Raw genomic sequence first — 27,204 nt, forward strand, 5'->3', positions numbered from 1 at the left:
TAGAACCATGAGCACTGAGCCCTGAGCATTGCTGATACCAAAACAAAACTAAAAGGAGGAAACAGAAGTTCAGAATTTTATACATTATCAGTCCCCGAGCTCCTCCCAGAGTAAGTTTCTTTTTGGTAACTGTGTATGCAGAGGTGAGTGGTGGTGGTAGCAAATGAAGAGAAAGATCAAGAGGCATATTAAGTCCTTCCTCTGCTCAGGGAAGCTCTAGTCTTGAGCAAATAGAGAAAGAGTGGCAGGCTTTGAACTGGGAATCCGAGTGACAGGCTTTCTCAAAACAAAGGTGAGTCAGCCTGTCTCAGCCACCATCTGCAGGGGCTGCTACATTGGGCTGGACTGAAGATGGTCCTGAAAGATGCAGATGAGCTACCTGCCTGTGTGGGTTTCCTGGTCTGGCAAGGCCATACTTCCAGCCTTCTGAAGCAGGGCTTCTGGCCGGGTCTGTGTGAACTGGCACAGAGTGGGCGAGCTGGCAAACGAGCAGGGTGGCATTCTAGAAAGACAATACAGCATGAGCAAGGCCCGAGGGCGGATGGGGGCAAGAAAGGGAAGCAAGCAGGGATGGAGATGCAGCTGGAGACATGGCAGGGCCAGATCTTCTGTCCTGTGAAGGACACAGCCTGACTAATGATGGAAAGGGTGTGCTGCTCAGAGTGGGGAAGCAAGCACAAAAGGGATGGGTTTGACATGAGCTTTGGTGGGACTGTCAGGGCTGCATGACCAGAGCACTCTGGCTCCTCCTGAGTATCCAGTGTGCCAGGTGTCGGGTGAAAAGCTCGCTCTCTCCATTTTCAGAAATCCCAGCATTGCCATGAGGTGTGCAATGTCACTGTTGTGAACAGAGGAAGAGATGGAAGCTTAGAGTGATGGTTGGAGCTTGGAAGGAGCAGGGACAAGGTTCCTCTTCAAGTGTACTCCCATCCCTCCTAATAGATGGGGTGGGAGAGGGGTGGATGCCTGGGATCGCACTCCTCTTCCCAGCATAGAGGTAGTTAGACAGATCATACCACAAGAGAAGCGAGTTGAGGGACTGATGGATTCATTTTTGGACTCTGATTAGCTCAGTCAGAGGAGCAAATCAGGGCTTGCATAGTACAGTGGGTTAGGGTGCTTGCCTTGCATGCAGTTGACCCATTTTTGATACCCAGTGCCCCATATGGTCCCCCCAGTACTGCCAGGAATGATCCTTGAGCACAGAGCCAGGAGTAAGTCCTGACCATTGTAGAGTAAACAAAAGAAAGAAATAAGGAAAGAAAGAAAGAAAGAGAAAGAGAAAGAAAGAAAGAAAGATAGATAGATAGATAGATAGATAGATAGAAAGAGCAAATGTAGACAGCCATGACTTAGAAACCCAATAAAGCTCTCTACTCCTCCTTCTCTGGAATGACACAAAGGCTTTGGAGCACACCGGAGTTCTGGTTGTGACCCCCTCTCCAGGGTGGCCAGCTTTCAGAGAGAAGCCCACATCCACGACAGCATGCTGCAGGCAGGCCAGGCTGAGGAGACTGCCTGGCAGGCTCAAGGGAGCTGGTTCTTGGAGTCTGGTAAAGGCACAGGAGTGTGGCCCTTCTCCCAACATGACAAACTACAGCCAGAGTGGTCCAGGCTGGACTCTGGCTAATTCATCCCATTATAGCCAGGCTAGACTATGGACCCAGCGAGCCTGTGTGGGGCCCTGAAATTGGCCCACAGAGTTTTCCAGGCACACTCTGCTGCTGAGAAGGCTTGAGGTCTCACTGGGACTGAAGATGGGGCTGTAGGGATCCATAGGGAGGCCTCTGATGGCCGTCACTCGGGTGGGAGGCCCTTGTTGATGTGGCCTCTGGGACTTCTGCGAGTGGGATGAGCACAGAATCTCTCTGTTCTCTGAGGGTCAGAAAGCAGCAGCACTTTGTTCCTCAGAAACATGACAGCGCTTTCCTTCCCACCTTTCCAAGGTACCAGGGCCTACAGAGCAGAGACAACATCAAAGAAAGTCTGGGAACAGAGGGACTTTTGGTGAAGTTGGAACAAAATGTTCTGGCGACATCAGAAAGGAGGAGAGCCCTGTCTGCCTACCCACACGGCCGGCCCCCTCAGCCCAGGAACGCTGCTTGCTCCCAAACTAGCTTTTGTTCAGAATCCTTCTAAACTCTTCTGCCTTTGGGCTGTCCATGACCTCAGGTAAGAGTCCTGGTCTTTCCTTCAAAACGGGTCAGAGAATCCTAGTTCAGAAGGTTCCTCTAACCTCTTTGTATTTTTGCCAGAAGGTTGAACCAGTGCCAGGGGTAATTGGGAAAATTTCTGACCCAAAGACCACTTGCCTGTGTTACAGCTCATGCACTGCATTGAGCCATGACCCTAGGGGATGGCCAGGGCAAGATGGAGGAATGGTTGAAAATGTTTAACCAGCTAGAGGATGTGGGGTATGAGAACTGGGTGGATAATCTCTGAGCTATATACAGTTCAGTTCTTAAAGCAAGGGGTGAAAAGCCACTCTGGGCCCATCTCTGACTCCAACTTACCACCTGAACTCTCTCAGCAGGAGGAATGAAACCCATTGTGGCCTGGTTCCTATTCTTCCAGCTTGTTCTGGGGCCAACTCCTCTCATGAGCATCGGGATGAAGGAAGCCATAAAGAACTTCCGTAACTTAAATGTGGATTATCCCAGGGTTAAATTCCACAGGGATTTTCAAGACTACTGTAATGGTATAATGACCCATGTGAGGGGTACAAAGAAATCCCCAAGTTGCCCAAAGATCCATTACGTGATCCATGTCCCCTGGAACATGGTGCGGACCTTCTGCAACAAAAGTGACAGCTTCTGTGAGAATTACAGCCAATACTGTACACTCACCCCAGACACCGTGCCCCTCACGATATGCTCCCTGAGTAAGAAACAGCCACCCACCAGCTGCCGGTACAATTCTACCATAACCAACCAAAGGGTCTACCTGCTCTGCTCCAAAAAGGAAGATGCAGAACCAATGGGTATCATTGGCATCTTTTAGGGAAGGAAGACTTCCTTCCCTACCACCCTCACCACCACCACACACCAGTCTGTTCTTACCCCCCAAACTCTGACCCTTGATCAAAGTGTCCTCCCTGACTTCAGAGATGTGGGGGCGGGGGGGGGGGTGGAATGTTTAGAGCCCTGGCCATCAGGCAGTCATTCTGTTGCCTAAGCTTCTTCTAACTTAGTTTACCTCTTCTCTCCCCCTCTCCTTCCCCCCCTCCTGCAGACAGTCTTACCCACCCAAGTAGCTGACTGTGTCCAGTTGGCAGTTACTGTCAGTCCACACCAGCACTGGGCCAGATCCTGAATCCTGGAGGAAGGCCCAGAGCCTCTGCTCAGTCCATGGCAACAGGCACCCAGCTCTGTCTCAGCTCCCCACCAGCCAGTTTTCTCTGTCTCTTCGCCCCATTTCCCTTATAACTCCTTGTTTGCTCACCCAAACAGTGATTATCTCTAGTAAGTAATCACTGTAAGAGGAACCTCTGCATTACCTTACCGTCATCTTAGCTTCACTTCTCTGTAAACCACCTTCTCAGTCCCAAATTTACTCCTCCATATGAATTCATAGTTTTCCACTTCATTAAACCTACTGTTCTCCCTTTTCCTATCACAAAGTCCAGGGTAGCTTCTCCCCCACATCCCACACCCCTTTACTTACCCTGTCCTCCTGTCTGCTGCCTCATCCTTCCATATTTCCCACCTTGACCCTCTGGAATGTCAAGTTATTTTCTCTGACTTATGCCTGTGAAGGTTCCTACAATGTTTTCTTTTCTCAAGACTCTTACAAACATTCTTCAAACCCCAGGATCTACTACTGACAAGGGGATATGAGCTATAGTCACAAAAACCTAAAACCATATCTGAGATATGTAAAATATAATCATTGAAAGAAATTGAATGTTTTGGTTCTGGTTTGGGTGCCATACCTGTCAGTGTTCAGGACTTACTCCTGGCCGTGCCGGGGGCCTGACTAGGTTCTGCTGCCTGCAAGACAAATTCCCTACCCACCTTACTATCTCTCGGACCCCTGGATGAAACTGGGTGAAGGGTATACAAATTTTATTCTGTACTATGTTTGAACTTTCGTGTGAATCTAGAATTACTTTTAAATTAGAGGAAAAGCATATATCAATCGATTTGTCTTGTTCCTTTTTTCCCCCCTCCGTACATTAAAACCTCTTTCTAAGTCTTGAAGGCTACCACTCTTACCATCTTCCTCCCCCCAGCTGTTGGTAGATCCTTCATCTCATGCATACTGCCATGAGGTGTGGGCTGGGAAAAGCTTAAAGGAGTCTGGTTGTTAAAGTACATTCTTCTTCCCCCTAACTCTAAAACAAACTCATCATAGAAGTCAGGTTGCAGATCCTTGGACAATTTTTACTGCCTTTTATTTCTCTCCCATCAAAACCCTAGAGAGCCAGGGTAGGGCCTAGTCCTGTGTTTCTACCCCCAAGGCCCATGGACTGATGCAGGAGGGCAGTAGAGCTTCAGGTGCAATTGGATGAAACTTTCTGTTGGTTTAAAGTAGGTAGATTTCCTATGGGGTTGTGAGCTTTATTTTTTCTAAAATAGGAGTGGTAGGGTCAGAGAGATAGTACAATACATAAGACATTTGCCTTGTGTTAATTTTTTGGGGGGGGGTCACACCCAGCGATACACAGGGGTTACTCCTGGCTTGTACATTCAGGAATTACTCCTGGCAGTGCTCGAGAGACCATGTGGGATGCTGGGAATCGAACTCGGGTCGGCTACATGCAAGACAAATGCCCTACCCACTGTGCTATCACTCCAGCCCCAAGACATTTGCCTTGTACTGCTGACCGGTGTTCCAGTCCTGGCACCACATAGAGTCCCCTGAGCCCTGCCCAGGAGTGATCCCTGAGCACAAAGCCAGGAGTAAGCCCTGAGCACAGATAGGTGTGGCCTTAAAAGCAACTCCACCCAAAAGGGTCATGGGTCAAGTAAATTTGAGAACCTCTGGTCTAAGCTGATGCTATCTGGGTTGCTTCTGTCAAATCAGGAATCGTTGCTCCTCTCAGGGAGGTGAGGGATGTAGAGTGTGGATGCTAGTAATATGTCAATGCAAGTGACAAAGATGTTTGCATCAACATCTGCTTCATCACCTCCTCTACAAACTTTTTCCTCGGTCCTGTTCTTAGAGACTCTTGTTGGGAGGAAACTAAGTCTTGTCTATGAGGCTAAATAGAATAAACTGTGCAGAGCTGGAAACCAGAATCCTTGCGAGTTCTCTCTCTCTCTCTCTCCTCTCCATCTCATTTTCTCTCTCCCTTCATGAACCATGTGTCAGAGCTCATAATTAGTTGCTGCACACACCGCTGTTTATTGAGTCCCCCCAATCTGGTGTTAGAAATGCTGTGTAAGATGAGGCTACTTTCTACTTTGAAGTCTTCTGGTCATAGGTGCCAGCACCCTTATAGCCACTCACATAGCCCGAGTTGTCAGTCGTATCTGTCCGACCTGCCAGGCCTTTGCCTTTGCCACTCTCGTCAAAGCGCTCCTTGTGGGAGCCTGTATATTTGCTGGTGTCTGTCAGTCGCTCCACTCCGCCCACGGTGGTGGCTTTCTACAAGGCAGAGAATGAGAAGTCTGATCCCTCTTCTTGCTCTCCATTCCTAAAAATGGCTTTACACTCTGCGAGAGCTCAGAGGTCTACTTTTCTCGTGGTGCTGTTTTCTTAAGGTTCACTGACAGATGTGGGGAGGATCTGTGGCAAAAGTTACCACTTGTGAGGGAGAAGTCTGGTGTTTGGGAGTGAGGGAGGTGCTATGTGGAATTTTCTGCTTCCAGAGGAGTCATTCTGACTAAGCTACAGCCAGAGGATTTCAAAGCCAGACCCGAACTGCAGGGTCCCTCCTACTGGGAAGGTCCTATTTGAAAGCTAAGGTACAAAGAGCTATCCGTGAAGAGGAAAAAATAGGGACCACAGGGTTGATGAAAAGCAGAAAGTTAGAGATCAGACCTTATATAAGAGCAGGGGGAAGGTTCAATGTCCTCTACACACCACCCAACCCTGGTTGATGGGCTCAGACACTGGAGACTAGGGAATAAGCCCATTTCTACCATTAAACTAGCTGTAGAATTTGGCACCTCATTGCTATCTTTGGGCCACTTTTCCCACTTCTAGATGATCCCCAAACCAACGGGGAATGGAAGATTTCCTGCCCCATCACTCTATAGTATCCATGTTGGCAGGAATCAGGTGTATCAGAAAGTAGGTGAGGGAACTAGGAGCATCAGGGATTTAGAAAAGCTGGGACACAGTTAGGGGTGAAGAATGCCACTCACAGTAACACCACTGGTAACTGGATCCTTGCCCTCCAGAAGCTTGTAAACCTGCTCTAGGCCGTCATCTGGGCTCTTCGCCTTGAAACGCTTCTGGCCCAGTTCCTTCATTGCCTCTTGGAACTGCTGAAATGTGATGGTTCGGGCATTCTTGGCCCTGGTCAGTGAGACACATTCAGGAACTTGAGTGGGAACTCATCACCTTCCAAGGTTCAAGCGTCCCCTTACTCAGACTTGGCCTCTTGACCAAGAGAACAGGCAAGCACGCAGTGCTGGGTACCCAGGAGATCCATTACAAATGTTCTGCCACATAAACCCTCCTCTGTCCCTTGTCCTGGTTTGTTCTACCCACCACTCCATTTCCATCTTTGGTCTCTTACTTGACTTTGCTGAACACAATGTCCACATCAGTGGAGGTGACTGCCTTGCCATCCATGATGTCACAGTCTTTACACAGCTTGGCAAAGTTCTTGTTGTTCATTTCATTGCCTTTGTTTGATGTATCTCCAAACACAGCAAACTTTTGGAATGTTTTCTCTGCCTCCGATGCCATGCTCAACTGAAGGAGAGGGGAGGGTGGTGGTTGGGGAGACTTGGGGAGAAGGTAAGAGGGGGAGGGAAGACTAAAAATAAGGATGGGGTCAAGAAAAAGCCAGAATCACAACAGGAATAAATAAATCCCTTCGTTCCTATTTTCTCCCTCCCCCCCTTGCCATACCATTCCATCCACCATATCCTCTCTACATTCCCAGCATTGGAGATACTAGAGTGGTTCCTACATCCCGATAATCACCACTATCAGCCACTCTCCCAGCACTTTTGAGTTCCTCCAAGTGCCCAGATGATATCTCACCCTTCCTAGCCTCTATATGTAGGTGTGTGCAGCTATGTGGAAGTCAGCTGGTTAGGAGACTCTAAGGCAAAAGAGACGCAGAGAAAGACAGGAAGCTTTTATGACCTTAGCAGTGACATCATCTAGCATTCCTGGTCAAATTGCCTTTGTTCTGCTTCATACCAAAAGCTGAGGAGAGCACAAAGAGGAGGGTTGACGGTTGACCACTGTTCTTTTTTCCTATCTGCCATCCCAGACAGTGATCAACATGGAGAATCCCACTGCCTTTGACAGATCATCTTCAATAGAAACTTTATTTTTAAAATTGGGGCTGGGGGGCCAGAGCAATAGCACAGTGGGCAGGTCGCTTGCCTTGCACGCGGCCAACCCGGATTCGATTCCCAGCCTCCTATATGGTGCCCTGAGCACTGCCAGGGGTGATTCCTGAGCGCAGAGCCAGGAGTAACCCCTGTGCATTGCCGGGTGTGACCCAAAAAGCAAAATAAATAAATAAATAATAAAATTGTGGCTGGTAGGGGCTGTTGGGGCACTAACTCAAAGGGCTGGAGCACGTTCTGCTGTGGAGTCTGAAATTTAATCCCAAACAACACATGGTCTCATAAGTACTACTGAACCTTGCTGGGTGTGCCCTATCCTGCTCCAAATAGTATATATCTTCGAATATCGGGGGATAATATGTGATGTTGCTGTAGGTATGTGGGGAGCTGCAGAGTGGGGTGTAGTCCCCAGACTGTGATACCATTACCTACCCTTCTGCTGGATCCACCACAATCTCCTGGGTGAGGGCAGAGAAGGTGAAGACACACAAAGAGTGAACGTACAAGTCCTGCCCTCTACTCAGGCCTCCCATATTCTCACCAAAGAATTTCTGAAGACAAAAAGTGAAGCAAAGGAATTTTATTTATGGAATGAGAGAGGGAATGAGAGAGAGAGAGAGAGAGACAGAGAGACAGAGAGACAGAGAGACAGAGAGAGAACATGCTCCAGAGAGAACACGGGCTTTTCGAGAGAAAAAGGAGAGGAGCACCCCTAAAATAAATTACACACCTCAAGTTCGGATGCAGGTGACTCCCAGGGATGACAAGCACCTATAAAGTAAAAGGAAATAGTTGCATACCCAGAGTAGATTGGTGTGTGAGTGTATGTATGTGTTGGGGGAGGGGAGTGCAGAAAGACAAGATGAAGAATGTGTACCCCCACCGTCTTCATCAAAGCTGATTTTACAGGGTGTTCCAAGCAGCCCTGCATTGAGGTCCAGCAAGATGGCAGCTGAAAAGGAGGGCTGCGAAATGTCCCTTGATGGATTTGAACTGGTTTTGACTTCCTGAAGTTCAACTGAAATTCATGTTTCCTCTTGCAGTGCCAAGTACCTGGTCCATAGTAACTACTACTCAATTCTTCAAATATCATGCCTGTATTTCTGACCTCCCTTTTCCCTCCTGCTCTCTCTTGCTTTCTGCCTGGATAGGCCTCTCTTTTCCTCTCAAGTACTTCTTGAAGACCAAGGAGTGGGTGAGACAAGAAACACAACCTGTTCCCTGCTCTGAATTACACTAAGATCACGATCACGGGGGTCTAGGCAGTCAGCTGCAGAGAATTTCTGAATTACTGCAAAGTCCGAACCTCACCCCCACCCCCCGTCCCCGCGACTCTATTTACACACAGAACTTAGTCCATAAAGTGGATTGCACGTGTAGTTGGATTGCACGTGTAGGTGCTATTGTATAGCAATGTCCCAAACAATTGCTAGAATACTGTGTGAACTTGACATATTGCGAGTTTGTGTGTTGTCTGTTCGTGGAGACAAACTGCATGGCTAGAAAGCTCTGATTTCCTACTAGAGAGGACGGGAGACAATTGGAACAGGACTTGTCCTCGAAACACAATCATGTACACATCATTTCCCCTGCCCTTCCCCATCATTTTCCCTACTTTCATGCCTTCCAGCAACCGCAGGATCATGAACTTCTAGATAGGCTATGACTGACTGGATTTGACACCCCTTTGAATTCCATCTGTGGAGTGGCTGGTACATAGCAGCTACTTAAAACTCTTAAAGGTAGTGTGAAACTGCTTGTCCTCCCAGAGAAGGAAGCTGAAGGGAGAGGTGAGTTCTGCTGGGCCACTGAGTCTGCTGAGCTGCCCAGAGGAACCTTATCTGAGGGGAGCAGGTTGTCATTTCTGTTTACCACGGAGGGAGACCCCGAAGTTGAAGAAGCAAGCAGATCCTAGTGCAAATTTCCCACCTCCTGTCTGTCCTTCCCATCCTCCCCCCCCCTCCCCGCCCCCCAGGCCCCTTATCAGGTTCCCCCTGAGTCATTCTGACCCAGAGACAAATTTAGCTGCTGGAACCTCCAGGTTCTTCCCTCCCCCACTCCAAGGAAGACAGTCTGGGGAAGGGTTGAAGGCAGCGCTTCTCAGGAACCTTTCTTTTCCGATCCAGCTTCTTCAGTAGGATCTAGATCCCAGCAGGCTTCCCCTGGTCCAGGACAGTGTTAACCCGGCTGCTAAGGGTAGTGGGGAATAGGCGGGGAGCCAGGACGCCCAGCTTCTGTGCCAGTTTCTACGGGCACGGCAGTGGGGAACAGAGGAAAATGTGGATATTCCAAATTGGGGTACTTAGGGGGAAGGTCCTTTAAACTGGGTTGTTGAGAACTGGCTTGATCCTCATGGGTGCTCCCACCCAGGACCCCCTCCTTTCTGGGCCCCTCCTTCTTTCCAACAGACCCTGCCAAGCAGGGATGAAAGGGGCATTGATGTTCCTAGGTCGGGAGGGGAGCTGTGTGTGTGTGGGGGGGGGGGGGCGGGGGTGTGAGGGTGGTGGTTCCTAGGCAGAAGGAGGCGGGAAATTTGAGGGTCCTAGGGGAGGGGCCATTCTGCACGGGGGTTGCAGTTGGCAGCTCCTATTCCATTGGCCATTGTTCTCCAACTGGCCTGTAGCCCAGCCCCCGACTCAACTCCCCCCAAGTGGCTGCTCCGGAATCGGGATGAAGGAGGCCAGGGTGGGGAGCAGCGGGGGAGAGGAGCTTGAAGGGGTATAGGTAGCAAGAGACGGTCTGGTTTCCTTTTGCCAAAGAAAGTTCCCAACCCACTTAGCCACATCACCATTCCGTTCCGGGCGGTGGCCTTTCTCTTAACGGGGACGAGGACGGTGCTTTTAAGTGAAGGGGGCGGGGGGCGCTAGGCGGGCCCTAAACGCGACGCGGGGACTCAGAGGTCCCAGCCTCCTCCTCCCCCCGCTCGGGCGGACCCGCAGCGGTTAGCGGCGTCGCCCAGGGTCTCTGGGTCTCAGCCCGGGACACCACGTCCTCCCTGAGCCCCCACTCCGCGCCGCGCACACTCAGCTCCACCCCCGGGCCTGTTTACCCTGAACTCGGAGCCCCTGGGGGTCCCTGCCCCACCCCCTCCTCCGGGGCCTTGACCCAGGAGTCCCCGTCGGCCCTGGTCCCCCCCTTTGTCTGTACTCTTTCTCTATTTATAGCGCTCCCCCCTCCCCGTGCGCCCCTCCAGGGCTTGTTTTCCAACTTGTCTGGAGCAGCCAGAGAACGCGCCTCGGGACGCAGCGGAGCGCGGAGGTACCGAGACCCGCCGAACCCCCTCCCCCCACCCCCGAGACGGACTCCCCGGCCCGGCCCGCTCCTAGGTTCTGGCACAGGACCATCTCTTCATCCCCCTCCCGGCGGGCGAGACCCCCGCCCCTCGCCCCTGCCCCTAACCCAGTCCCCGACTCCGGAGTGGACACCGCGTTGGTGGTGGTGCTGGGGGGAGGGTCGGGACTCCGGATTCATCGCCCCGGTTCTGGTCCCCAAGACTGAGTCTGGGAGGGGGCGTCGGGCAGATCGAGGTCACGGGTCGGGGCGCCGTGCAGGGAGCCCCCACCCTCTCACCACCATCCCCGCAGGTCAGCGGGGTCCCCGCACACCCCACGAACGACGTCTGGGGTGCGGGGCGATGTGGGACCGGGAGAGACGCCAGCGGGCGACCGGCACTTGGCGGGGGTCCCTCCCCAGCGCCCCTGGCCCGGGCGCTGCAGCTCACAGCCGCCCGCTGCTCGGGGCGGGGTCGGGGGGCGTGTTTCCCGGGGGTCCGGGGCGGGTCTGCGGGGCGCCGGCGGCCCGTGGGCAGCTGGGGGCGGGCCGGGGGCGGGTCTGCGGGGAGCCCAGGCCCGGGAGGGCCGAGCGTCAAAGGCAAGTGAAGGTGGCAGCGGCGGCGGCGGCAGCAGGTAGGGGGAGGGGCGGCCGGCTGGAGCGCGCGGGGGGACCCCCCGTCCCTTGGGAGCCGATCCTTTGAGGACAGGGGCCGGCCAACAGGGACACCCGGCTGCCGCGCACCAGGGCGGAGGCTGAGCTAGGTGCAGGGCTTGTTCGGGGTGCTCGCGAGGTGGTTGTGGGGGTCCAGGCTCGGTCCCCGTGCGGGGCCCTCCCGCAGGGTCAGTTCTCGGGGGCCCGGCCTGACCAGACTCCCTCCCGACCTCAACTCTTTCCAGCCGGCCTCAGTCTTGGGGGAGGCTGAGAGGAGATTGTGGGTCTGCCCTCCTTCTCTCCCCTACCTCTTCCCGTTCGCGGGGCGGGGGGCGGTGGGAGAGAAGCCAACGCCTGAGGCTTAATTTATTTCCCCTTCGAACGGTTGAGGGAGACATTCAGTGCCCTGCTACCCTCCTCTTGAGAGCTGTCCAAAACCTTCGGGATTCCTAGCCCCACTGGCAGTTTGCAGCTAGGTGAGTAAGGCCAAGAGTTTGTAACTGATTGGAGCAAGGTCACTGTGGTGGCAGCCGAGGGGGACACGAAAATCCAGAGTTTTCCCACACGAGCCGCCTCTTTCCTCCACATCAGCAGTTTCTTCTCTCTTCCCCAGGCCAGGCCCGGCCCCATACCCACCCACAGGCGGCAGCGCGCACATCCAGCCCATATTGATTGTAGCTGAAGTTCTGAGAAAAAACTATTCACTGGACTCAGGGATCCAGGTTGCCAAGGGTTAGTGACCTGGGGAGGGGTGCTGACCCAGGGAATCTAGGTCTGGGTCCCGTTGTTTGGATCCTAAGAGACCCAGAATCTGTCTTCCGTGTCATTCACCTCTTTCTCTTGTTTTCTCAGACTCCAGAGGCAGGAGAAGTGAGAACCCTGACCCCTAACCTGCTGCATTGAGCCAATAGGAGCCCAGTAGGTAAGCCACCCCCTGTTGAGGCTCTTGACTGTGCAGGTGGCCGGTACCTCCCACTGTCATAAGTTCTGTGTCCCCTTTACCAGGACTAGGAGGGAGTCTTAAGGAAGGGAGGACTTGGGTCATTTGGGCATTAATGGCCCTTGTTCCTCTTTTCTCATCTCCTCCTTTACCCGTCTTCGACATGAAGTTGGGTAGTTTTTAGCCCCTTTTCCTTTGAGCGACTGACCTTGGGGTTGTCGTTGAAGGTCACAGCCCACTGTGGCTTCCCTTTTAGTATCTTTGGAGTACCCACTTTCTGAGTTATGAGTCTCGCGCCTGATTGAGAGTGTGGGGTGGCCCCTAAATATAGCCCAGGAAATCTGAGCTGCAGCCCCACCCTGGCATTTTCATCAGGGCAGGGGAGCCAGTTGGAGGTGTTGAGGGGCAGCAGTGGGGATGGGCAGTCTGAACACTGTCCTTCCTTCATGGGGCGGGTCCTGGCTGTGTGCTGCTGTGGTCTTTAGCTCCCTCCCAGGCTCTTTGCTCTCTGGCACCAGCTTGGAGCAACAGCCAGGCAGGAGAAGAGATGTGTGGGTGTGGAGGCACCCTCCCAGGTCCCAATATTTCCTCCAGGCCACCATGGCGGAGCTACAGGAGGTGCAGATCACCGAGGAGAAGCCGCTGTTGCCAGGGCAGACAGTCGAGGTGGCCAAGGTTGTTAGAGACCCTCTCTTTACTGTAATCCTGCCTTCCCAAGTCCACCAACTCCTCTTAACCCACAGCCCAATTCTCTCCACCTCTGCAAGCATCTCTCCCCCTCACTGCCCTCCACAGCCCACACCCTTGTCTTGTCCCTGCACTAACCTTCATCCTCTCCATGTCTCTTGTCCTCTCTTTCTGTCTTTGTTTTGTTGGTCTCTCCTTACCTCTCTCTTTGAGTGTGTCCATCTGTCCATCCATGTCTATCTGTGACTCCCTGTGATTGTGTATCTTTGTGTGTGTTTGTGTCTCTCTCTCTCTCTCTCGTGTGTGTGTATGTGTGTGTGTCTCCAGGAGGCTGAGTTAGCTGCCCGAATCCTCTTGGACCAGGGACAGGTAATAGGGCGGGGTGGTCCCGGGCTGAAGGACAGCCTCCCCTCCCTTCCTCCTAAGGAGAGGGTTCTTGGAGCTTCTCTTCAGCCTTGCTCCCCTGCCTTCTCTTCCAGTCCTTTCCCTCCTCACTGCCCTCCTCTTCCTTTTCCTCCCTTCTCAATACCTCCGTGTACTCCAGTCTGTCACTATTCTTTTCTACTAATAATCAAAATATTAGTCAAAATAAAAAATATAGTAAAAGTCAAAATAATCTTTTACTATGGCATTTTTGTGTCAACTTAAAAGGTCCTATTTCTAATTCTTCGTTCCCTTCTCCTTTTTTTTTATTCTCTGCCTCACAATGCTCAACCTTTTTTGGGAGGGTTGCACGGGGATGATGGGGATCTTATCCGGTATGTTCAGGGCCACTCTGAGCTGAGCAGTGCTCAGAAAGCCCATGTGGTGCTGGGGATTGAGCCTAGGGCCCCCTCATGCAAAGCATGCGCTACAGCCCTTTGAGCCTTTGTCCTCCCTCCCCCAACCCTTAGTGGCACCTCCTTCTCTTGCACACTTACCTGATGTAGACTCCTCCACTTTTTTTTTTCTGTAGACACATTCTGTGGAGACACCTTATGGCTCTGTCACATTTACTGTTTTTGGAACCCCCAAACCGAAACGCCCAGCAATAGTCACCTACCATGATGTAGGACTCAACTGTAAGAACCTTCACTTCCTCTCACATCCCTTTTCTCTCACATCCCTTTCTGGGAAGAGGCTGGGGTGAAGGGTCAGGCCCCCTAGGGCCTGGATGGGGACAGTCTGGGCTGGAAAGGGCTGTGTGTAATGCCAAGAAGTTTCTCCTCCTCTGACTGTGAAAGAGAGAGGGTTGGATTCTGACTTGGGGATGTGCTTCCCTGACTGATTCCACTTTTGGGGTGATGGGGATTCTCTTTAGATAAATCTTGCTTCCAGCCGCTGTTTCGATTTGGGGATATGCAGGAAATCATTCAGAACTTCGTGCGGGTTCATGTGGATGCTCCTGGAATGGAAGATGGGGCTCCTGTGTTCCCTTTGGGGTGAGAATTAGCTCCTTCCCTCCTCACTGGAGTGTGAGGCATGGGACAGGTGTGGCATGGTGCCAGGGGAGATTGGGAGAGGATGAGTACAACAGCCTGGTGTGGGGGCAGGGTGGCTGGGTTGGGATTTTCCTGAGCTTTCCTCTCTCTCTCAGGTACCAGTACCCATCTCTGGACCAGCTTGCTGACATGATCCCTTGCATCCTTCAATACTTAAAGTGAGAGTCCTGGGGCCCCTTCAAACCAGGGGTTCTCTTTTTCTGCACGTGGTGCCTCACAGACCTCTTGTATCTGCCTTGGTTCCTGGGCAGGGTCTCTTTCCCAGTCAGAACTTTTCTGTCCCCTCCTCTGGTTGTTGAGAGGAAGGGGCTGGGTGTAGGAAAATGACAGTACGGTACTATTTAGCCCTGATGGATGGAGGCAAAGGTCAGGAGGGGTCTGTGCCTGGCTCCAAATGAGGCTGAGGAAGAGCTGCTCTGATCTGGGAAGTTAGAGAGGAAGAGGAGGGGGTGACTTAATCCCTGAGAAACCAGATAGACCTGTCCTTACCTCCCACTCTCCTCTCTCAGCACACCTAGAGGAGCCCTGGGTAAGGAAGAGTGTGAGGGGGCGGAGGAGGAAGCCTGGTGAGGCCTCTTTGGTATGCACAGGATATGCTGGCCACTTTGGGACTCTGCTTTTGGCTTGGTTATTCCTGGGCACCAGGGCACTGGGAAGCTCTGGTTCACCTCTTTGGCTTTATTCTCCTCTTCCCCTCCCCTTCCACCTCCCCAATTCTTGTGAGTCACTGAAGTTGTCTTTTTTTTTTAATTGAAATATTTTGTTCAAGTTCCTTCTTCCCAGTTCCTCTAGAGGAACCAGGAATCAAAACAAGTTGAACTAGCTCCTGAAAGAGAATGGAGAAGGTCCTGTAGAGGAAAACCACATCTAGTTGGTTGCTGGATGGGTATTTTTTTGGAAGATGCTGGTTCTCCTTAAGCGAGCTGGCTGGGAGCAGATAGACTACAGGGACCTTCAAGCCTGCTCCAGTGAATTTTAGCTCCCTGGCACCTTCCCTTTCACCACTCCCCATCCCCAAAGGAAGCACCCTTTCTGTCTTTCCTTGTATCCATGGCCTTGGGAAGGAGGCTCCCGAAATTAGGAAGTTTTGGACTCTAGGATCCACTAAATGCACATTTTCCTTTCAGTTTCTCCACAATCATTGGAGTTGGTGTTGGAGCTGGTGCTTACATCCTGTCACGATACGCTGTAAGAAATGAAAAATCTCATAAGAACGAAAGGTGGCTGGAGGCCCTTGGCATACTGATTAGGAGAGAATTATGTCCTGGAGTTTTTCTGGGGAAGGGGAGAGAGGTGGGATCAAGCCTCTGAAAACTCTAAGGCTTGGGTATGCTGTATCAGGAGATACAGTCATGACCTGCCTCTGATTTTCCTCATCTCTCTGGTTCCTCAGCTTAACCACCCAGATACTGTTGAGGGCCTCGTCCTCATCAACATTGACCCCAATGCCAAGGGTTGGATGGATTGGGCAGCCCACAAGGTTTGGAGGGGCCTGTGTGCTGAGTTCTAGGGTGGGGGGTGTCCCTTGTTTGTATCCAATTAGGCTCTCCTGGCATAAATGATTGGTCACTGAGCTTCAAAGAGGGAGGGAGGAGCAGGAAAGAACTATGTCCCTTTGCTTTGGACTCACCTCCCCATTATGTCACGAGCTTTCTCACCTGCTCTGTCTTCATAGCTAACAGGTCTCACCTCCTCCATCCCGGAGATGATCCTTGGACATCTTTTCAGTCAGGTAAATGGATGTAGAGTAGAATGGCAGTGGATTCTTGAGTGTCTCTTAGATGCCACAGGATTTGGGGAGGGATGAAGGGTTGCTTCTTTTCTACTAACTGTAGACTTCTTGTTCCAACCTAATTTCTCTCCCTCTTCTTTCCTTCAGGAAGAGCTGTCTGGAAACTCTGAATTGATACAAAAATATAGAAATACCATCACACAGGCTCCCAACCTGGAGAACATTGAACTGTATTGGAACAGCTATAACAAGTGAGTGAACTTTGTGTGCACGCATGTTTATGTGTGTGTGTGTATGCGCGCGCGTGTGTGTGTATGCTCATGCTTCTAAGACCTGTAGAAGCAAGGACTATAGGGGGTCATGGGAAATATGGAAAAAGAAGGAGAAATCTGGGAAATTCACTGTTTAAGGAGGGCAGGGCCGGGTTGTAAAAGTAGCAGCTTCAGAAGAGACCCAATGGGGTCAGTTGTGAGGAACTGTTTCTTTTTCTCCTATTGGGGATTCCTTGATGTATAATGACGTCCTATCCTTATGCATTAGCTTTTCCTTCATTGCCCTTTGTCAGGGTCCCTGGGGCACAAGTGACCATAGAGATTGTGCTTCCTGTCTGCCTGCCACCTTTCTTCCTACTTTAAATCACCAGTATTTGACAATGATTCTGGGGAGGAAGATCGCTTCATCATGGGGGAGATAGCTTATATCTGGATGGATAGCATTGCCTTGCCTAAAATTCCTACCCTTCTTTCAACCCCTCTTTAGCCGCCGAGACCTGAATTTAGAGCGCGGAGGTGATACCACTTTCAAGTAAGACTTTTCAGGGACAATGCATTGTGCCTCTTCCTGCTGTCTGCATCCCTTAGAAGGAGAATCTTTTGCTAGGGAATTTTTTTGCCACCTCCCACCCCACCATGGTTAGCAAATCCCCCACCTTTTCCCTTTGAATCTTCTTGGTGTTCAGTGGGGCCTGGAAGGTTGTTTCTTCTCTGAGCCAGTCATTCCCAAGTGCTCTTCTGGGAAGAGGCGATGAGGGAGTGCCAGGGGCTTACCGCCTCCTCCTTGACACTGCCTCTAGGTGCCCTGTGATGCTGGTGGTAGGAGACCAAGCACCCCACGAAGATGCAGTGGTCAGTAGGAAATTTTCCTGAGGGTGAGGGTGGGTTGGACTCCTAGGGAGGTGGTTAGAGGGCTCTTGTTCCAAGAAGCAAGCTCTGGTTTGGACAGGAAGAGTGATTACAGGAGTAAGAGTTTGATTATTGGTAAGAAAGAAAGGGTAGGGGGCGAGAAGAAAAGGAATTGGGGTTTGGGTTCTGGGGTTCCTTGAATGGGAGGGGCCACAGAAAGTGTGACCTCATTCATTCAGCCTCCTCCTTACTTCAGGTGGAATGTAACTCAAAACTGGACCCTACGCAGACTTCTTTCCTTAAGGTCAGTGACCCCAATCCTTGACCAGCCTGACACCCGGCCTCTGTCCGGAGCTTTCTTCCCTCTTTGGATTCAACTACCAGGCCTCTGGGGCTCTGCATGGGATTGGGGAAGTGAATGATGTTAAAACAAACAAGCAAATTAAAAGAACCAAACCAAATCTAAGAGCCTGCTAGGGTGATGAAGCTGAGGAGAAGTGGCACTCTTCTACTTTCCTGGAGGGCTCATTTTATTTATGTATGTGTCACTTTTTCTGAGTGGCTCTTCCTTGAACAGATGGCCGACTCTGGAGGTCAACCCCAGCTGACTCAGGTGAGGATGGCTTTTATCTGGGGTTAGTAGCATCATGCCCTTTGCCGCGCACCTCACCCCTACAGCTGTTCAGCTTCTTACCTCTCTCATCTCTGTCCCTCATCTATATCCACAGCCAGGCAAGCTGACTGAAGCCTTCAAGTATTTCCTGCAGGGCATGGGCTACAGTGAGTATGGGGTGGAGGCTTTCTTGAGAACACAGGGGTCACAGCCCAGGAGGAGGGATAGGGCTTCTAGGGGGTAGGAATCATTTTTGACTGATTCCTGGACTACCACCAGCCACCAAATCAAGCTCATAGGGACCTCTGGCCCCATGTATAGCTCCCTCTCCGCCCTAAGCACTACCCCTCCCCGCAAACTTGCCAGCCTCTCTGCCCCTTCCCTTCTGACTGTTCGCTTCACCACCTGTCTCCACAGTGGCATCATCCTGCATGACTCGCCTGTCCAGATCACGCACAGCCTCTCTGACCAGTGCGGCATCATTTGATGGCAACCGGTCCCGCTCTCGCACTCTGTCCCAGAGTAGCGAGTCTGGGACGATGCCTTCAGGGCCCCCAGGGCACACCATGGAGGTCTCCTGTTGAAAGGCCCTTGTTGCCCTAGTGTGGGACCTGGCCCTCGCCTCCCCCAGCGCTAACCTGGGAGGTGCATAGGGCATCGGGCCAGAGTGAGCAAGGGAAGACAGGCAGATCATGTGGGAGATGATCTTGATCTTTGATTGCTACCCTAACCTTGACCTTTAACCTGTGATTCCCCTCAGCTCCTGGGAGAGATGGCCTAACATCTCTTAGGGACCCAGACCCCTACATTTCCCTAGCCCTCATTTTGGTGTTAAGGTGGAGAGGGCATATAGACCTTCTCCCTGATCTCGGTGTCCATAGAGGAGGAGAGAGAGTTGTCTATGGCATCTCTACCAGATTCTTCCCTCTTTATTTCAGATTCCAGAGGTAGGGAGATTTGGGGTGGGAGCTGCATTCACCCAATCTGAGATGGTATCTCCTACACCCATCAGAGCTTTTGGAAAGGTGTGGGTCAAATGAATGTGTGTGAGGGGAGACTTGCTGGTAGGTCAGTGGTCCTCATGATGGGACGGAATCCTCCCGTGTGTGAAATGAAGTCAGAATGGGAGGAGATGGGCTATGAACACACAAAAAGAAAGGATTGGAACTGGGACAGTAGGAAGGGGCCTGGGGCCAATGGCTGCACTAACCTTGGTAGCTGTCTAGACAGTGTGTGTCCAGAGTGGGGGGGGGGGGAGGGAGCCAAGTTGGGGCAGGGCTGCTTGGGGCTTGGCATGGGGGTGAGAAGGGCTACCTTGGGGGCTCTGACCACAGTGTGCTGTGTGTGGAGGGTGCCCTCCTGTCTCCCACACTTCTGCCTTAACAATAAACTTAGAGGAATATCAACACTATTCTTCTTTGTTTTTGGTCTAAAGATGCCTGCATCGCACTCCTTTCTTCAGACCCTTTCCCTGCCCAACGTTGTCTTATCAAAGTGATGGAAACAGTGGGAGGGGGCCCATACCATGTAGACACTTGGCAGAATGTGACTCCCTAGTCACCGGCCCCTATTCCAATAGAACACAACTGTTCTTTTTTTAAATTTAATTTTATTTTTATAAAGTTGTTCACAATAGCTCATTCAAACACCAATCCATCACCATGCACCTTCCCACCACCATAAGAGGATAGTGTGTGAAGATTGATGTATTTCATCCTGGAGCTATTTAAGCCCTTGTATAAGAGATTACAAACATATATGTTTTTTTGGGGGGGATCACACCTGGCGATGCACAGGGGTTACTCCTGGCTCTGCACTCAGGAATTACCCCTGGCAGTGCTCAGGGGACCATATGGGATGCTGGAAATTGAACCTGGGTTGGCCATGTGCAAGGCAAATGCCCTACCTGCTGTGCTATTGCTCCAGCCTTCCCCCCCCAAACATATATGTTAAACCCCCAAAAATGTGTGCTACTTTTGGTACATCAGTGGACTAGAGTGTAAGAGGTCACACAGCCACAAGTGCGGCTGAGCACTCAGGATATTCTGTATTGTTCTCTTCCAGGACCTTTATTTCATGGTCTCTGGATCTTGGCTGTTGATGAGATTATATGGCACTGGAGGCATTTTGTTGGTGTGACTGCCAAGCTACTGGAAAACTGGAGAGCTGGGGACGGGGAGGGGGAAGAGGCCCATTCCTGTTCTAAGCGAGCTTGGAGATCTCAGTCACGGGTCATGCATACCTGGGTTTTTCTGCAGGTTCCCCTGTAGGTGAGGCTCTTTGGAGCCTGTGGAGAGTGGCCTTGAGCATGACTGTGCTGTTGGAGGTTCTCTGCTGCCAGGGGCAGGGAGGGAAACTCAACCCGCTCCCCCCGCTGCCTCAAGTTGCACTGGTGAAGACAGCTTGGTGTGGGGTCAGGACGTTCTGGAACACAACTGTTCTTCATCATGGTACTCTTTTAAAGTTTGGGAGAGGGGACCTACTTAACCGTGCGAAAATTCTGTGATCAGTTATGGGTGATGGGTGAGAAATATCACAGAATTTCAGAGAGGTCACCAGCAGGATGATCTTAGACAAGGTTGTGCGGAAAGTTGAGTGGAGTGTCCAAGGACACCTTCCAAACCCTTCCTTATAAGATCTCCCCAATGGTTACCTAGATTCCACTACATTTTATGTTTTTTGTTTGTTTGTTTTTGGCCACACCTAGCGATACTCAGGGCTTATTCTTGACTCTGTGCTCAGGGATCATTCCTGGTGAGACTCAGAACATTATGGGGTGCTGAGGCTTGAATCTAGGTCAACTAAATGCAAGGCAAGTGCCTTACTCATTGTACTATCTCTCTGGCCCCAAGATTCATTTTAGATGGTTCAGTATAATCAGTAGTCTAACTTGGGTTTCTCATAGTTGAACCCAATCTAAAGATTCCTTCATAAGGGTCACAAAAGGGCCAGGGAGATACTACAGAGGACTGGAGTGCATGTCTGGGCTCACGGGATGCCAAAAAGTAAAATATGAGAAAGCTGGAAATGGAAGACAGCACAAGAATTAAGAAGCTTACCTTAATTAAGAAGCATATGGTGTGTTTGATCCCTGGAACTGCATGTGGGCCTCTGAGCACTGCCAGTAGTAAATCCTGAGCATAGAGCCAGGAGTACGCCCTGTACACTGCCAGGTGTGGTTAAACGCTCTAACCCCTAACTCCCCAATCTCCAGCCCACCCCCAAAAGAAAAAGCACTGTGTAACATTAAAGACACTGGGATTCTGTGGATGAATATTATGTGACCAGATGATGTAAACACTGCCCTCCATGACTATGAACTGAGTACGGAGGTAGCCTGATGCCTAGTGTGGACTCACTGACATGGAAGTGAGAATGTTCTGGACTCTTGAACATTTTCACGCTCTCTGATAGAATGGAGTCTATCTTAAATGCAGAGGAGCTGTATCAGAGCAGTATCAGAAGGGGGTAGGTTATTTACAGGGTAACTGACAGTGATCAACGGGAAAGATGTTGGGTGACCAGATCCAAGGTTGGGAACAGTAAGTACTTCAATACTACAGTACAAAGAAGAAAAGACAAATTTGAAAAAAAATTTTCAGTTTGCCCCTGTGTAGCAATATGCAGGAAAAAGCAAAGAACTGGCTGCAGCAGATGCAGGCAGTATGAATCATGGAGGGGTGAGGGGGTGGAGGGTGGGGTGAAGGCAGAGCTTCCCAGAAGGTTCCCACACAGCTAACCCTGTTACTAGGTCAGTAGAGGGAGAGAACTGCTCTGTGTGTCCACGTGTGACCTTATATGTATACGTGTGTCAGAGGATGGGGTGTGTGGTGGGAGGTGACGGTATCTGTCCTATGATATCTCTGTACAAGAAACCCAAGAAGAGTTTGGTAGAGCAGACAGTTTCCCTGCTGTGAGAGGTGGCTGCAGTCCTGACTGACTGGTCCTGATACTCCTGTCCAGCTCATGGGGTCACAGTGCCCCCCTGTGGTTACATGGCTCTCCAACTGCCCAGTGTCCAGGTCCCCTCCTGACTGCCCCTTGCGCTCTCAGAAGCTGCCTCACCAACATACTGGAGCCTGAAGCCAAGATCTGGGGCTCCTGCCCAGGCCAAGGCTCAGAGGGGCGGTGGGTGACATCTTAGAGCCTGCAGCCACATGCTCTCTATGTTGTGTCTCAGCTCCACGCCTACGACTTCTGTATTTGCCTCCCTCTTTCTCTAGGAAGTGTAAGTGTTTCCCTGACTTGGGAGAAAGGAGTTCAAGAGAGTGAAGGGAATATTCAGTGGGGAGCAGACTAAAACTAGGAGAACACAGAAAAGAGAAGCTGGTGGTTTCAGCTTAAAAATTCTGGCTGTTGTGAAGAGTTTGAGGGGAGGATTCTCCGTAGGCGTCAGGAAGAAGTGAGATAGCAGAGAAGGGAGAGACGCTCAGGCTCAGAGTCAGAGTGAAACCCCATGGGAGACCCACTTCTCAGGCATTAGCAGGAACTGGAGAGGGACAGTTGGCTCTGAAGACAAACCAGGGTGTGGTCAGGCTGTGCCAGGTGTTTGCCTTCTGTCTTCTCTGCAAAGTCAGACTTTCCCTGTCTGGATAAAAAGAGGAAAGCAAGATGTTTCTATATTTCACATGCAACAAATCTGAGATAGCAATTTAAAACAACTGACATAGAAGAAAAATAATCTACTGCTGATGTCTTTAAACATAAACCCACATAAATTGTATTGGGGAGTTGGAAAGAATGCTGGGATTGAGAAGACTGAAAATCTGCCCCATGTATTCTTTAGTGTTCAACTAGCTTCCTTTTTCTTCTTTCTCACAACTTCATGCTTTCTCTTCTATTTGAATTTTCAACACTCATGATACTATAGTGACACTTCAATGACATATCTCAAGGCTAGGTGACTCAAGGGTAACTTCTTAATCTGACTTCTAGTTCTCATCCCCTCTGCTCTCAGCTCTTCCTCTCTTCTTCTTCTTCTTCTTCTTCTTCTTCTTCTTCTTCTTCTTCTTCTTCTTCTTCTTCTTCTTCTTCTTCTTCTTCTTCTTCTTCTTCTTCTCCTTCTCCTCCTCCTCCTCCTCCTCCTCCTCCTCCTCCTCCTCCTCCTTCTCCTTCTCCTTCTCCTCTTCCTCCTCCTCCTTCTCCTTCTCCTCCTCCTCCTCCTCCTCCTCCTTCTCCTTCTCCTTCTCCTTCTCCTTCTCCTTCTCCTTCTCCTTCTCCTTCTCCTTCTCCTTCTCCTCTTCCTCCTCCTCCTTCTCCTTCTCCTCCTCCTCCTCCTTCTCCTTCTCCTCTTCCTCCTCCTCCTCCTCCTTCTCCTCCTCCTCCTCCTCCTCCTCCTTCTCCTTCTCTTTCTTCTCTTCCTCCTCCTCCTCATCCTCCTTTTCCTCCTCCTCATTCTCTTCACCTGGCAATGCACAAGGGTCACTCCTGGTTCTGCACTCAGGAATTACCCCTAGCTGTGCTTGGGGGACCATATGGAATGCTGGGAATTTAACTCGGGTTGGTGCATGCAAGGCAGATGCCCTACCCACTGTGCTATTGCTCCAGTCCCATCATATGCTTCTTAATCTAGTCTTGTTTCAATCTCACAGTGAATCCTGTTCAGTTTCCATAAGCAATTGCTGATGGGACTGAATCTGGTTGGTAGAATCTTGGGAAAGGAAAAGAAAATGGCAGTGGGAAGAAAGGAGAGCACCAGGGCTGAAAACAGAGGAGGCTACAAGAGAACAAAGACATCTTGCGATGGGAGGAGATAATACACATGACTCATGATTCCCCAAATCTACTGGTCTCTGTTCACATACCTCCAGTATGGACAGCATCATAGAGTCTAATAATCTGATTAATTTCTTCTCAAACCTCTTCTGCTTTTTAATTTTTTAATTTAAAATTTTACTATTTATTTGAGGCTCTGTGTTCAGGACTGACTCTTGGTATTTGGGGACTTGATGGGGTATTGAGGATCGAATCCAGGTTGGCAGTGTGCTGGGCAAGTGCCCTTCCTGCTGTATTATCACTCTGGCCCTATTTTTTAAATATTAAAGGCCTTTTTATTGAGGTACCAGGATGAGCAATGCTTTTAGTTAGTTATGCTTTTCATAATTAACAAGACTCCGCGCCAGGTTGTTTTCACTTGGGGCGCCCAATGGGTGCAGACGAGAGCCCTCCCCATCTAAAGGGACCCAGCCCTGGCAACCGACCTCCACTACCCAACCACCGCCATGCTCCAGGCCGCTTTCTGGACTACACGGCCGCACGTAGTAAGACACTTTCTACCCATTTTTCATAATTACCACACCATGTTTGGTGGAGTTCAGGCAGTAGGCAACAAATCATAGAGAGAAATATATATATAATCCCGCATGGGCAGAGTCTGGCAAGCTTCCCTTGGCGTATTTGATATGCCCAAACCAGTAGCTATAACAGGTCTCATTCCCCTGACCCTGAAAGAGCTTCCAATCATTGGGAAAGATGAGTAAGGAGAGGCTGCTAAAATATCAGGGCTGGGACGAATAGAGATATTACTGGCGCCCGCTTGAGTAAATCTACAAACAGTCGACGAACAACAGGATGATAGTGATACAGTGATGCTTTTCATAGGTCCATCATTCCAGCACCACACCTTGACCAGAGACAGTTGTCCCAATAACCCCTCCGGTCCCTGCCCCCATTAAACTTCAGTCTGTAGATAGAATTATTCAGTTCTGATGACTGACCATGTCTAATTCTTTTGTAGAGTTGGACAAACTCTCAGTATATAAAGTTGTCTGGTGTCCATAGGGTCTTGTGTCTCCCTTTTCAACCCTTTAAAATCCTGACAGATAATTTTACTCAAAGGCATCAGAGAATCGATGGCCCACAACTTGTTCTCTTTGCTCCCCTACCGTGCCCCCATTTATTTTCACCCTGTGCTTCAGGAAGCTGATGTATGGGCACCAGAAGGTATTTTTGTCCTTTAACTTCATTTTGGTCATGGCCACTAAGAGACAAAGGCAATGGATTGACATGAAGGAGAGGAGTTCCTCTGGATTCCTCCTTGCTGAGTCTCTGCAGGTTGACTGTGTTTCTCTCCCAAAGATCACAGCTCTTTTGGATGGGCAATTGTTATTGCCTGAACAAGGAAATACATATTTTTTTTGGGGGGAGGGTGTTCACTTTTTGTTTTGGTTTTGGGTTGTGGTGATCAGGACTTACTGCTGGCTCTGCACTCAGGAACCATTCCTGGTGGGCTCTAGGGACCAAATAGGGTGCAGAAAGTCAAACCCAGGGGTGCCATGTGCAAGGAAAATACCATGCCTGCTGTACTATGGCTCCAGCCCCTGAAATGCACGATTATTTTTTTTTAAATTGAATCACCGTAGGGGGTATGGTGCTGCCAGCAGGTCAATCTGTACCTGTGAGGCGAGTGCATCAGCAGCCTGATGGCAATGTCAGACTTTCAGATACCCCAAAATTGCTGCTGTGCCTTTGGCCAGACCCCAAAAACTTGGGGAAAATTTACCAAGAAAGTAAAGGGCCAAAAGTTAGGTATGTGGGAGACATACCCACAAACCACTTCTGGCTCAGCTATATAATTGGAGGCATGGCCTCTTTGGTTCCTGATCGAACTGCTGAATGGCCATGATCCCAGAGACTCAGAAACAAATCTCGGAACCCAAAGGCTTTTGGCAGAAATGCATCCTGTTCCTGCAGTAGTTTACTGGCTCTGGGCCACTCCAGGTGGGAATAGGTTTTGTGTCTTGGCCTTTTCCCCCTGGCAGCCTGGTGACCACCATCTTCCAGAGGCCACTGGACAGTCAGGTTTGGGCCTGCAGTGATGAGACACACAGGGCCTCACCAGATGGGGGTGGAGCCGACTCTTCTCCCCATCCCAACGAGACCCTGAGTCGCCACCTACAAACGGCCTCTCTGGCTCCTAACAAGCTGATTAATGGTCATGAGGTCATGAGTTGTCCCCCACAAGCGGCTCTCTGGCATGGCTATGACTCCAGAGGCAAAAGTACTTAATCCAGAGCCTGGCAGCTTGAAGCAGAAAAGTGAATGGACCATGTGTTAAATTATGGTACCATGCCTCCCCAGGAGGGAAAGGGTGTTGCTCCCTTCCACTTTTTTCCCCCCTGGCAGCAAGGTGGCCACCACCTCAGAGCTTATAGGAAAGCCAGGTATGAGCCCGCAGTGATGGGGCAACTGCAGTCTTATGGGAAGGGGGGTAGTACTGGCTCATCCTTCACGCCCTACCGAGGTCATGAGGTCATGAGGTCATGAGTTGCCCCCCATGAGCGGCTCTTCGGCACAGCCATAACATCAGACACAGAAACCAATCTCATAATTATCTGGCTCTTTGCAGAAATCCAAAATCGTGGCCGCATGACATTATATAATTCTCATAACCAACTGTAGAAAACAAAATATTTCACAATGCCTTTTCAGCAATTCTGATTGTTGCAGGGGAAATTCTAAACAATAATTGGTGCATCTTTTGTCGAAATAATGAATGTAATCAATGTAGAGAAGAGTTAAGTAGAAATCATCTGCTTCACAGGCATTGGGAGGGGTGGGAGGGGGTATATTGGGGTTCTTGGTGGTGAAAAATGAGTACTGGTGAAGGGAGAGGTGTTTGATCATTGTATGACCAAGACTTAAACCTGAAAGCTTTATAACTTTTCCCAGAGTGATTCAATAAATAAACATAAGAAGAAAAAAAGTAAAATTGAATCACCGTGAGATAAAGTTACAAAGCTTTCATGTGTGAGTTTCAGTCATACAATGATCAAACACCCATCCCTTCATCAGTGCACATTTTATACTACCAATGTCCTCAGTATCCCCCCTCCCCCTGCTTCTATGGCAGACAATTTCCTCCAAACTCTACTTTTGAATATTATGGTTTGCTTGAATTTTCCCACCACCACTTAAGCCTGTCTGCCACGAACAGATGCTAGATCATTTATTTTCTACTGCTTATTATGAATATCATGAGAGGTTGCAGGGCTGCACACTTCTGGAATTCTAACATTGTAAATGGTTTGGGTCCAGAGACATCTCTGTAGGGAGCTAATCCATTTTGAGATTCATTTGGGAATCTCTGGATCAAGGCCATTGATGTGTTGAGATGGCACCCAGAGGCAGATCAGGAGCATGACAACCAGAACCCCAAGTGGCAGGGAGACAGGGAGAGACAGTCCCATCTCTTCTGCCACCATGTGTCCTGGAGTCTTAGTCCTGGAA

General features: G+C 50.3%; 3 protein-coding genes across 6 annotated transcripts; 2 read left to right on the top strand and 1 right to left on the bottom strand.

Annotated features, from left to right (window-relative positions):
* The first annotated feature begins 351 nt into the window (after positions 1-351).
* RNASE13 (ribonuclease A family member 13 (inactive)) lies at positions 352-3,000 on the top strand. The gene is made up of 3 exons (XM_056133929.1): positions 352-387; positions 920-942; positions 2,523-3,000. Exons 1-3 carry the CDS (start codon positions 352-354, stop codon positions 2,998-3,000), a joined length of 537 nt encoding a protein of 178 aa, XP_055989904.1.
* Positions 3,001-5,400: 2,400 nt separating this feature from the next.
* TPPP2 (tubulin polymerization promoting protein family member 2) lies at positions 5,401-6,861 on the bottom strand. Its single transcript, XM_056134366.1, has 3 exons — positions 6,689-6,861; positions 6,312-6,465; positions 5,401-5,589 (listed from the first exon to the last, which is right to left on the bottom strand). The coding sequence occupies exons 1-3, from the start codon at positions 6,859-6,861 to the stop codon at positions 5,401-5,403; spliced, it is 516 nt and encodes a 171-aa protein (XP_055990341.1).
* Positions 6,862-11,244: 4,383 nt separating this feature from the next.
* NDRG2 (NDRG family member 2) lies at positions 11,245-19,240 on the top strand. Of its 4 annotated transcripts, none has more exons than XM_056133729.1 (18): positions 11,245-11,383; positions 12,016-12,134; positions 12,255-12,324; positions 12,937-13,017; positions 13,357-13,398; positions 13,985-14,090; positions 14,330-14,450; positions 14,606-14,668; positions 15,638-15,698; positions 15,904-15,990; positions 16,186-16,242; positions 16,390-16,493; positions 17,002-17,046; positions 17,315-17,366; positions 17,620-17,667; positions 17,941-17,976; positions 18,092-18,143; positions 18,394-19,240. In XM_056133729.1, the coding sequence occupies exons 4-18, from the start codon at positions 12,943-12,945 to the stop codon at positions 18,558-18,560; spliced, it is 1,116 nt and encodes a 371-aa protein (XP_055989704.1). In that variant the 5' UTR covers positions 11,245-11,383; positions 12,016-12,134; positions 12,255-12,324; positions 12,937-12,942; the 3' UTR covers positions 18,561-19,240. The 4 variants fall into 4 exon arrangements, with proteins under 4 accessions (XP_055989704.1, XP_055989703.1, XP_055989706.1 ...); XM_056133728.1 differs by having other exon boundaries at positions 12,255-12,320; XM_056133731.1 differs by lacking the exon at positions 13,357-13,398.
* The last annotated feature ends 7,964 nt before the right edge of the window (positions 19,241-27,204 follow it).

The sequence above is a fragment of the Sorex fumeus genome, unplaced genomic scaffold, assembly GCF_029834395.1.
Source record: "Sorex fumeus unplaced genomic scaffold, SorFum_2.1 ptg000098l, whole genome shotgun sequence".
Lineage (NCBI taxonomy): Eukaryota > Metazoa > Chordata > Mammalia > Eulipotyphla > Soricidae > Sorex > Sorex fumeus.